Genomic DNA, 12,627 nt, shown 5'->3' with positions numbered 1-12,627 from the left:
CGCAGGCTCTGTGCAGTTCCTCGGGTCAAAGCACAGGCCTTTCCACTGTCTGTCCTGATGGTTGTCCCACCTAAGCTTGAAGGGTTAGTAATTCTGACTCTTGGTGTCACCAGATTTGCTCGGTAGGTATGAAACCCACCCTGGAGAGAAGGGCGTCTTGGTGTCATGCCAACTACTGCATCAGGCCTAGTTTTGGCCCTCTATGAATTTTCATGCCTGGTCCCACCACAATACCATTGCTTGTACCGCGAGATCCCCAGTGGTGCCGACTCCAGGAAACCCTATCAAACGTCTGATGGAGGAAGCTCCTTGCCTTAGTCTTTCTAAGACACTTTTACCTATGCACCTTGGGTGTCCTTCTATACATTTCCAGGGAAACACGGGCTAAGTCAATTATTCTCCAAAGCACTAACCATGCTTCAGCTACAGAAAAAGGATATGGAAACCTGAGAAATCTCCTTGGCCGTTTTGCTTTAAGAGTTGATTTTAAAATATACCTGTTCTGACATTTTCCTCTCCTTCCATCTGTTTTACCAAGTCAAAACTCCTCATACCACAGGGCTGTCAAACTCACCCGGTCCCGCAGGCCAGGTGAGTGGCACTGCAGGTGTCCATGGGTTGCACCAGCCCCTTCTTCCAGATCACTGCAGGGCTATGCAGCTGCAGCATGGCCCCAACACGGCACGTGGCCACTCTGGGCTGTGTCACTTGTGGGGCCATCCAGCTCACCCCACATACTGCCTGTGGGTTGCTGAAGCCCACAGGCAGCATTGGTGGTCACATATTTAATACTCTTGCTGTAGCAGATCACTTCACTCATTCAGACAGAAATGGGATAAATACAGAAGTCCAGTACTGCTCCCTTTATTCAGGGCAGGGGATACCCTCTAACCCCCACATCATAAACAAGGATCCTGGTTTTCTCCATTTAAAAACCACAAATTCTCTGATAAAAATCATGATTTCTCTGATTTTAAACCCCCAAATCCACAATTAAAATGAAACATCACTATATACAAATAGATATCAACTGAACACAATGTTTTACTGATGTACTTACAATGTTAACGCAATTTGGAAGCCTACCAGTGCCTTAATCACTATAATAAAATAAATTCTAAGTATCTATAAAGTTGATATTTCATTTTGGGTGTATTATGGAAAATCAGAGCCTTCTTCGCTCACCAGAATGCAGGTCCAGGTCCTTCACACCCCAGCTCTGCTGGTGTCCCTCACTCCCCACTCACAGCCACCCCACCACCCCCCAGCCCTGCCAGAAGGGGCCCCCAGCTGCCAGTGCTACAGAGACAGGGACCCAGGTCCATGACCCTCTGCCCTGCCCAGTGCCCGAGCCTTGGCTGCTGCTGGCAGGAGGTGACAGCTGCTGCAGCAGAGCAGGGTGTGGAGCCTGGCTCCCCCTCTCCCATGGATGGCACAGCCAGAGCGGAGCACTTGGAAAGGGGTGGGTGTGGGCTGGCCGCTGCGGGCTTGGGCTCCCCACCCTGCTGCCTTCCATCCAGGGCCTCCGTAAGCCAGTGGGCAGGACCCAGAGCAGCAAGGCAGAGCAGGGCCCAGCAGGGAAGCTCAGTGGGATCTCCACACCATCCTGGCAAGGCACCCCCTGCCTGCCCAGCAGCAGCAGGGGGCATAACTTCATGCTTTGCCAGGGTGGCACAGGGCTTGCAGCAGCAAGGAGCTTCCCCACCTCCACACTGCCCTGCCATGCTAGGTCCCACCAGCTGGGCTGTGGAGGCCCTGAGGGGAAGGCAGCAGGGCAGGGAGTCCAAGCCCGTAGCCCGCACCTGCCCCGTGCACAGATCTGGGGGGGCACACACCCCCACTGCCCGCTCCAGGAGTGTGTGCAGCAGCAGGCATCCAGCCCCATCCCTCCGACCCCTGGACCAGCCTCCTGCGGCTCCGTCCCACTCCCTGCCCAGGCCCAGCAGCAGCCCCAGCCCTGCCCAACACCCTCCCTCCCCCACTCGGACTTACCTGCGGGAGCTGCTCTCCAGGCTGCCTGGCAGCCACGTCCATACGTGAGCATGCACATGCACATGGCACCCCCTGCCTGACCACCCTTCTCCCGGTCCCTCCCAGCCCCTTGCAGGCTGCAACTCTGCCAGCCTGCAGAGAGCTCTTGCAAAAGTGGAAAATCCACATTTTTCTCCGTTAAAAGGGAAAATCCACATTTTTCCCTTTTCCATGGGAAGCAGAAAACCCAGATCCCTGATCATAAGTAAAGACAGCAGGATTGGACCCTGGGTGTGTGTGAAGCATGGCTGACAACCTTTTAAAGGTGATGTTAAAGAGCCATGAAAATCAGGCCCGTCATCACTGATCCCATCTCATCTTGAGGATTGCAGAATCCTTTCCCTTGCCTGTGATAGTAGCAAATCCTCCCCAGAGACCCAATGCTACTTTCCTCCAAAATATTAAACTCACAATACATATATTGAGCACCGCTGAGCATTCAGTTTTAATGATCTGAAACTGAGACCCCAAGAAGATGAAGGCTTTGTATATGACAGCTTAACTGCTTGCAATCAAACTAATTTGCAGTACGATGACCTGAAATGAGTTTAAAAGCACCATAATGTATGTTTAGCAATCAGTGAAGCAATTCTTTATTATTCAGGTTCACATTTGCAATTTGTGTCACATGTTATAGGAAGATGGGAGGGGAAGGAAGGGGAGCAAAAACAAAAAATAATAATTCTTTTTGCTTCACAAGAGCTGATGAGCAAAGAATGTACTTATACCAGGCTGATGGAAAAAAAAAAAATACTAAAAAAGGAGCTACAGTGTAATACAGTGAGTTTGATGGACTGAATCGAGAGTGACAGCAAAGAGCAGTTTGCCTGTTGCCTGAATAAATCTTACAATCTTTAAAACGTGACAAATAATAAAGTTTTATTATTATAAAAATTCACATTTTGATTTTTTTTTAAGGACCAAGATAAAGACAGACTACGATGCTGTGCAATTTGGGAAAGCTTACTAGGAACATCACTGAAAATGTTTATTAATATCACCCTACACTTTTGACAATTATTAATCCAGTCCGCTACCCACAACCTGCAACTCTACTGCTTTCTGTTTCATGGCCCACATAGGGCACACAATGCAGATTTTTTTTTTTTTAACAGGGGAGTCAGCTGATAGATGATGAAAGCTGCCATTAAAAATAAATTAATTTAATTGACCTTTAGAATTTTTAAAAAAGGGTCCAACTCTACCTATTATTTGGATCCTTTCTCATTTTGTCATGGGCAAAATCACCACGCCTTCTGATGAAGTATCTTGAGATGCACTGATGCAATTTAAAAGAAGAAAAAAATTAATGTCAGGGTGTACACCAAGAAAATGAAAGCACTGGCAGCTTCCTGCAGTACTGCTATGCAAATATGATGCACAGAACTGAAGCCCTAACTGAAGGTTTATTATTTATGGAATAAATATAACAAGGGAAAAGACGTCTCTCTAAAGGCTAAGGCAGAAGCAGATGTGGCCAGCGATGTGACGGAAGGTCTCCAAAGATGATCTTATGCTTCAGGAAATGGAGGCACTTTTTCCTTTTAGTGTGGGCTAGATCAGGACTTGTTAACCAGCGAGCTATGACCTGCTAGAGGGACACCGACTGAGACGCTGAATGCATTTGGGATGAGCACCAGTGCTATTCATGATATCGGAGAGTCACCTGTTGATTGCATTTGGGGGAGGCTGGGTTATAAGGTTGAAAACCAGTTCAGTGGTCTGGATGTGCAAGACAATTCTGGCCTTAGCTTTGCTCACTTGGCTACATCATCTCAACTGTGTCTGCGTTTCTTTTCATTTGAAGCGTCAATAATCATTTACTCACTAGACAGGAAAGTTATGACGAATGTTTGTAAACTGGTTTTCAACTGCAAAACATTATCTTAGTTATCACAACACCAATGTCATACATAGTGGTGCTGGCCTCTGTGATGCATGACTTGGTGTCCGTCAGAAAACAGCAAAATCCAGCAAAAAATCTGATGTGTTCCTATGCCGTGCACTGGTACAGGCTAGGGACTGACGGGCTAAGCAGCAACTTTGCAGGAAAGGACCCCTGGCTACAGTGGACAATAAGCTGAATATGAGCCAATAATGTACCCTTTACTGCGAAGAAGGCTAACAGCAGCCTGGGCTGCATTAGTAGAAGCGTTGCCAGCAGATTAAGGGAAGTGATTCTTCCTCTCTATTCAGCACTGGTGAGACCACATCTAGTCCTGTGTCTAGCTTTGGGCGCTCCACTACAGAAAGGATGTGGACAAATTGCACGGAGTCATGGGAGGGCAACAGAAATGGTTAGGAACCTGGGAGACATGACTTCTGAGAAGAGGCTAAGGGAACTGGACTTCCTGAGTCTGGAGACGACAAGACTGAGAGGGGATTTAATAGCAGCCTTCAATTACGTGAAGGGTTCTTTCAAAGAAGATGGAGCTGGACTTTTCTTAGTGGCGGCAGATGACAGAGCAAGGAGCAATGGTCTCAAGATGCAGCAAGGGAAGTTTAGATTAGATATTAGGAAGAACCTCCTCACCAGGGGGGTAGTGGGCCACAGGGACCAGGCTACCCAGAGAGGTGGTGGAAGCTCCATCCTCAGAAGTTTTTAAGACCCAGCTTGACAAAGCCTTGGCTGGGATGATCTAGTTGGGGCTGGTCCTGCTTTGAGCAGGGAGTTGGACTAGATGTGACCTCCTGAAGCCCCTCCAAACCCTCATTTTCTATGGCCCTATGATTCTGCTATCTCAGGGAAGAAAGGTTACTGCCTGTGTCCTGTTCAGATGCCAGTCAGAGTAATTGCTTTTGTCTGCCTAAACTATTCTTCTTATTTCAACCGGATAAGTTATACGTCACTTAACTTCTTCAAGAATTGTGCAGTTTTGCTTATAAAAATAGCTGCTATATTCCAGTTATCATCAACTTGACAGGATTTGTAAAACATACATGCCTGCCTTCAGTGTCCTTTTTTGCTTTGATGGTCACGTTGTTAGCATCTTCTTTAATGTGCCCCAATTATTTACACAAATTTATGCTCGGGACAACATTGCAGTTTATAAGCATTAAAATTAATTGACCCAGGATAGATTTTATTACATATAATGTATTTATTTGGCAATGATGATGCATCACTTACACCAGCTGTTATGGCACACTGCATTTTCAGCGGCTCCAGGAAAATTAAATGCAACATCTAAAAGATTTCAAATAAATAAGAGCCATCATGATTATCTAGTTTCACTGCTCCACTCTCAATATTCTGCATTAAAGTTTACAAACCCTGATAACATCGCCCTTGGAGATACTTCTATTGGGAATCTGGTCCACTAATCTTGCATCAGAATTTATTACCAGAAGGTTCACAAAGTATGCTGCTAGCTTTCCTTCTGCAAAGAATGGGCACAGAGAGATTTTAAAGTAGGGATGAAATGTAGTACAGTATACCCTTTGCAATGATAGTTGGTGAAGCTAATTACTGAGAGAAAATTGGAGATCATTCATTAGCCTGCTAAACAAATTAGGATTTGTTAACAATGATTTATAGTGCCAAGCACTGGATAACAAGAATTGTCTTTTCAACTGTGTTTGCAGGAGGACATGACAGTTTGTTAACTGTGGTGCATCGAAAGAGCCAGTCACTGGAGCGCTTTTGTAAAAATGCATTGCATTTCAAAGGGTAAATATTTTTACATGAGGAAAACACATTTAATTGTTTGGCTTCTGAAGTCAAAGCACTGGAGATAAATTAAGTGTCTTGCAATATCTGTAACACCAGTAACTCTTGTTTACTGATACTGCTGGCAACAGAGCATTAAATAGTGCATTCCCCTTCATAACCTGCCCCAGTTGTGTTTTTAACTTATTTCACATGATGTTTTTGGTATCCAAGCCACACGCATTTCTAATCCTATGGAAACCAAAGTGTCTTATTTACCCATCTAGAATAGGGATCCCTAAAATGTCCCAGGCTGAAAATTGTCAGGTCTGGTATAAACGTTGACCGCTACAGTACAGGCTCAACTGAAGAGCGTCTTCAAGTCAACTAATGCACAAAAGAGAAAAAAAATGTTGATTCCCAATTTGCTGTCTACAACAACTTGGAGCACATTTTGGCATATCCCAAATTCAGCTTCCGCCTCTTGGATACATTCAGGGACGGGTTTGCGTGGTCCGCACAAACAGAAAGGTAGCCGTGCAGCTCCATGCCCGAGGCAGCACTTGCTCCTTCTGACCCAACAGCTGCTTTTGCACCGCTCTACAAAGGCAGTGCCTGGGGATGCTGCTCTGGTCGTGTCCCGTCCCTGCCCCCCAACTTCACTAGCGCACAGAAATAAGCGTGAAAGACATCACATCCTTTTTGGCCAGGTGCATAATGAAGCAGTTGGCCCGATCCGGTATCCTCATCCATTTTTTAGAACGGACAGCTGACACATGGGTCTTCTACGGTCACTACTCAAGGTGACTCTCTCTTCACTTGATGTCCTTGGGATACATTTCTGAAACACTGTGTATGGTAACGTACCCCTGCACAACGCGTGGTCATCTCAATCCACTCGGGCCAAACTAGACAGCACCACTGAGTGGCCTAGAGTCTATGGGATGATATTTTCAATTTGTTTTTGCCTAAGACCCCCCTCCCCCCGAAAGTAAAACATCTTGCAAGGAGGGTGCAAGAAAAATGAACCAAAAACAAACAAAAAGGCCACCCACTTATCCTTGTTTTCCCCTTAAATAACACTCCCCACCCCTTCCAGTAACTCCCTTTCTCCCACAACAAACATGCTTCTGCTCACAAATTGCATCCAATGTCAAAAATCCCAAACTTTGGGGATTTTTGACATTGGATGCAATGGGGGGGGGGCGGTATTCCTAACTAAGCCAAAACAAATTGTAATAAAAAGAAAAATCATGAGCATCACAATACTCATAGCCTGGATAATTGTACCCCATCCAGACAAGCAAATAAGGACAAACTAATAAGACCACAGATTTCTATATTTCAAGAACTGACAGACTGAGGAATCCTTGGGAATGTTTTTCTTCTTCTTTGTTGTTTTTTTAAGGAAAAATTACTAAATAATTTAGATTTGATTTCCGAGTATTTTGTCGTGGATGGCCAAAATTGTTTATATTCTCTTACACAACTTTGATTTCACATGACTTATGGTATGAAGAAGGTCGAACTCAGACTGCCAAAATTGCTTTCAGTACTCAGGTAAGAGAGAGAAAGACATTACTGTTATTCAAAGCCATAGTCTAGAGCATCTCTCTACCTCTGAGTGTAAAAGTCGCAGTTAGTTAGAAAAGGGCTTAAAAATCCACATTTTAAAATCCAAAAAAGTTTTGAAAAGACATCCCAACCACTTTCCAATTATGATTTCTACATTTCTATGTTTGATGAGGAACAAGGATAATTTGCAATGGAAAAAACACCCCCAAGGACTATGAGAGATCTGTTCAGAATATATTTGGTTACAATTCCTTGGCCTAGTTATTTTCTCGGTGTTCATGAAAAATGGAAATCAATAAACCTAGACTTGTCCAAAATGTGAGAGGATAGAATTAGGCCTCATAATGTTATACATCTCTTCCCAAGTGACTATACTGTTAATGATCATCAGAAGGAAGGACGAGGGAAAAAAAACCCATCCATTCCTGTAAGCCCTGCTATGCCAAGCTATGGAGATTTGACATAGGAAGTATTACTGTAATATCTGAAAGTGGCTAACAAATACCTTATCAAATTGAGAATGATGGAAATGAAGTCCTGATTAACTTCTTGATTATATAGGTCTATAGTTCCTCAGTCTTTAGCAAGTATGGAGTCAAGAATGTGTGTGCGTATACACACACACTCTTCATTATACATATAGATATATCTATATGAGAGAGAGAGAGAGAGAGAGAGAGAGAGAGAGACACCACATCATATCAACCACATCTGGTTCATAAATGTATCAACCTACGTTCAAAACAGTTTGGTTTCTTGCCCTCCCTACACCTACAGGAAGACCAAAACAAACTATTAGGACAGATGTTGATCGTTATAAAAGGATGGTTTTGTTACTGGGATGAGACACCAGCTTTAAAATAATGTCCGAAACGACCAATGTTTACAGCAAGGTTCAAACTAAAATAAGGTGATTCGCGTAGCCATTTTTGTTCCACTATCAGCATGCAGCATCCGCAAGTGTTGCAGATACAGGAACTTCCTGACAGCAAAATCTTAGCACATCTCAAATGTCTTGCTTTAGAGTAAGTGCTTGATTTTAATACATAAACTGACAATCCATTTAATTAGCATTTAAGATATTGCACCTGGCGAGTACTAGGAAATAAAATACTGCAGGCCAAATAATTGCATCTTTAGTTCTTACCGGACAAGAGCTCAGGCAAAAAAACCACCTACTGACCTTAAGGAAGAATTAAATTTGAGCTACTCTTACCATATTATAGGGATTATGTAGAAAAGAGAGATCATTTGGGCTGCCCACTAGATATACACTGAGTATGGTCATTTAGTTGAAAACATGCAGAATAGAAAAGTATTCCTAATACTAACGGAAACACAAACTAGTCCAATGCACGTCCAGGTTTTATGCCAGCGGTATTAAGATACAGATGTCAAATAGTCTACAGGCCTAATTATATTGCAATGATGTGCATCTAAGTAAGAGTGAGCATTATAAAGAAGCACGCATATGAATTTTAACTTTCACCCTCCTTCCCAAAAGGTGAAACTTCTGTGACGTTTTCCATTCCCTCTTATTTTGTCTAGTGCGAGCCTTCATGCCAATAAGCTTATGCAAATGCAATTTTTAGAAGATGTTCTCATGTCTGAATTTCTGCTTAAAACTAACGCTTTAAAATAACTGAGACGCAACAGAACCAGGCTAAGAGGATGGATACTGGCAACTTACAGTCCAAGACTGACTGAAAGGGAGGAAGTAGTCACAGTGCACCCACACTTTAAAAAAGAAATAAGGCAGGACAGAAATAATCACAACATTCAATTAGTGCAGTACACCTCTGTTATTGTCCGCCGAGTTGTCTATAGCTTTCACGATAGATACACTAGTCAAATCTCAATCTGTTTTCTTAATATGGGTGTGTGCAGCGCACCCAGTGTGCAAAGGGGCGATTTTCTCACCAATGAAGGCAGGATGTTAGATGGTGGAGGGAGGGGGGACTATTAAAAGAAGCTGGTTTTCAGTGAGAAGGAACAGAAAAGAGAAGGGGAGGTAAAAAGCAGCAATCAGCTTTATGATTAAAAGAAAAAAAAAAAAAGAGTAGAAGAAAGATTCCATTAATACTTGATTTACCAGCAAGTCTTTGTTTTTTTTTATATCCATACCTTGAAGCTCAGTCAGTTTGGTATGAGATCTGCTTCCATCTGGCTCTCCAAAGGCACGTGTCAGGTTTGGGTGGATAATAAAGCTAAAACTACCAGCCATTTTATCTTACCTGAGGCAGGCATTTCTTCCAGTATGCTGCGGCACCAGCTGGTTTTGTAACGTTTTGATACAATATTTACCAAGCAGGTTTCCAAAGAAAAAAGTGTTTATTACTTTCTATTACGCTCAAAGCTTCCGCTGCTACAGTTGACACTTTCCCCTAACAACCATCATTCTGATCATTTTTTTTCCCCCCGAGTTATATGTGGAAAACAAATGAGCTTTTCCTGGCTAAAGGCTTTGTTAAAAAAAAAAAAAAGGAAAATTCAAGTTCATCTTTTGCACTTTGTTAATACAATAAATTAAATTTATTGGGAACACAGACTAAGTGGATCATTTTGGAGCATTTTTCTCATTGTCTGGTACTGCAGAAAACATCTGGGTTATATTAGCTTGATGCAAGTTAATAATGCTATGAGCTTCTTTTTTTAAAAAAAATAAGTAAGGTAATCCCAAAAAACGTTTCCAAAATAAAGAAAGGGGGGGGAAAAAACCCTCCAAGTTTCATCCAAAATTCTGTAAATGTAAAGAAAACCAAATCAAACCAAGAGAACCAACTGCTTTGTAAGTAAAATTGAAGGATGGCTTCCACAACTAGAATATTGATTACAACGGGGGGGAAAAACAGCCTATATACAAAAAAACCTCGCTGTTCGGCACAAGGCACTAGTGAAGCTTAATAAGGAGTTTGCTCCTTCACTTACCGCTAGAGTCAACAGCATAAAAATCCCAACGTGCTGGCACTAGAAGAAGGTCAAGACTCTCTTTTTTGTCACTCAACTTTCAATTTAGAGAGAAATAGAAACTTCAAAGCTTTTGGATGGAGCACAGGGGATGCTGACACCATCCAGATTTTAGTTCTAGTGGACCAACCCACATACAGTATGGTGCAAAGGAGTGGCAGATGGCTTTTCTTCTGTTACCGCTGCTTCCTAAATATGAAGTTGAATACTGCCCTTGCATGCATGCAGATTCAGCTTCCACAACAAGAAAGAGGTTGGTATATTTTTACAGACTTTTGTTTTATACGGTATTGCAGAGCATCCCTGTGGTCTTCCACAGGATATAAAATATAGGTGCCTGGTCGCAAACAAAGCAAGGAAATGCTGCTAAGCTAAGGAAAGACACTGAAACTTTCTATAAGGTTACTCTTAAGCTGTTAGAGACATTCCCCACCCCCTCCAAAATCTGCTTGGTTCAGAAGAGGAGGGTAGGGAACGGGAAAGCTGAAGAATAAAACTGCTTTTCCGTCCCGCAGTTCATCTTGCACTGATTTGGGTTTTACTACAGTAAGGAAAATGACTGGCAACCTTTTTTAACAACTGATCATGTGTTCTTCATACCTTTCCATTGGCGGGAAGATTAACACTCGGTCAGTGCTGAAGCCTGATGCAAATCCAACAGGACACCAAATCTCCAAGCACCAGGAAATCCTTGAGCTTCAGTTTTACCCTTTACATATGAGGCTGTTTCTCATTTACTTTAAGCCCATGACCTTTTAAAGAAGGATTGCAGACCTCTATGGGAGGGGACTAATTTCACTGTGTACTAACAAAAGAAAATTACACATTGGGAAATTGGTCAGGATTACCTTAAAGCTATGTGCTGTATGTGGTTTTCTTCTCTTTCATGTTTAATGACCAAATTGGAGCAGCCTCTGATTACAATACATAGCAGAGGAAAAGTCTGTCTTTGGTAGCTTTGCTTTCCAAAACGGATACAGATCTATATAAAGATCTAGTTCTCATCCTTCGTCTGCTATGAGAAGGGCAGAAATAAGTCCTACTTCGGGGACGTATAAATTCCATTTCAGCATACAATCCCAGAGGAAAGAGGGAGTGTACATTGGATTGATTGGGATTTGAGTAACTCTTTGAATCCGTCTTCCCCTACTTTCCTGTATAAGTAACATACAGATAATTTGAGCAAAACATTGATTCACTGATTAATCAATTGATCTTAGACCCGATTCTCTCCTTGTGTAACATGTAAATTGGGCATAACCCCATCTAAGTCCAAACAGTTTCAGCAGTGTCTTCTCCTAGGACATACCTGGTTTAACCACAGAACCTGGATCTGTGCGATAACCTGCGACTGTGAGATGCAGAAAATCAGACACATCTGCGTAACGAGCACTTTTGTCCTTAAAAATCTATGACTCGATAAAAACCAGTGCAAAAGGAAAACCAGAAACCTGGCATTTCATATTCATATTTGCCATACAAGTGAAGTGCAATGGGAATTTATATAATAAATAGAAAATGATAAATTATAAACTGGCACCTGGGCAGTTCCTGCAACCATGGTCCAGCAAGGGTGGGATACAGTAATACCATATTACTTGAGATAGAAATGGAAGAAGATCGGTTAACCTATCAGACAGGCTAACACTGGTATTTATGTTTGTTCCCACATAACAGGAAGCTTTTGTTTCAGGAGTAACGCTGTGCTGTTCAGAGGGACATGTGTTAAAGTTGAGATACACTTACAAAGTAGCCTGTTCCCAAGCTGGAAGGAGCTGAGCTCTGCAATAAAACAAAAAAGACAAAGTGGAAAGTCAGAGATGGGTTTTAACACGTTCCAATCCACATAGCTCATTACCAGCCCTTTCCAAGCTTTTCATCACTACATCACAGAACCAATGTGCTGCCCCTTGTCATCTGCTACTGAAACAAACACGGTGTTGCTTAATTTTTCCCTTTACATCTCTCAATGACTCTGAGACAGTAACGTGCTATTTACTGAATTCCAAGCTTCTGCGGTGGACGTAATTGCCAATTTATTTGACAGGCAGCTGGGTAATGAATTAATGATGGCATTTCGCCCTGCGCTGAGACTAAACAGACACTCATCAACCAGCCTCCCTGACATGCTGACATTCAATGCCCTGGACTCCAGCTACTCGGCTTTGTGGCCACAAAGGGGCAGGCAGGATGGGGAGAGGGAAAGAAACCATAGACCAGCTTCAGACTGAAAAGCCCACTGGGTTTGGATGACTTTTTCAGTGTATGACCTGTTTGTCAATTTATTCCCGAAAGACCCCAGTTAGTGCACACACAGTACTTTTCTAAAATGAGACATTTTGTAAACATAATTAGTAGTCTGAAATGTGAAGAACGTGCAGCCGCAGAGAAGCAGCTACAGTCAA

At 42.8% G+C, this 12,627-nt stretch overlaps 1 protein-coding gene across 1 annotated transcript in view; it reads right to left on the bottom strand.

Moving 5' to 3' along the window:
- The window catches only part of AUTS2 (autism susceptibility candidate 2), a 740,769-nt gene that overhangs the window by 525,464 nt on the left and 202,678 nt on the right, over nt 1–12,627 (bottom strand). The window contains exon 6 of the mRNA XM_019545302.1: nt 11,969–12,004. Within this exon, the coding sequence (XP_019400847.1) occupies nt 11,969–12,004 (36 nt within the window). The remainder of the gene's footprint in view (nt 1–11,968; nt 12,005–12,627) is intronic.

Source organism: Crocodylus porosus, unplaced genomic scaffold, assembly GCF_001723895.1.
Source record: "Crocodylus porosus isolate Cpor-Errol unplaced genomic scaffold, CroPor_comp1, whole genome shotgun sequence".
NCBI lineage: Eukaryota > Metazoa > Chordata > Crocodylia > Crocodylidae > Crocodylus > Crocodylus porosus.
This window is presented reverse-complemented; position numbering and strand designations above follow the sequence as displayed.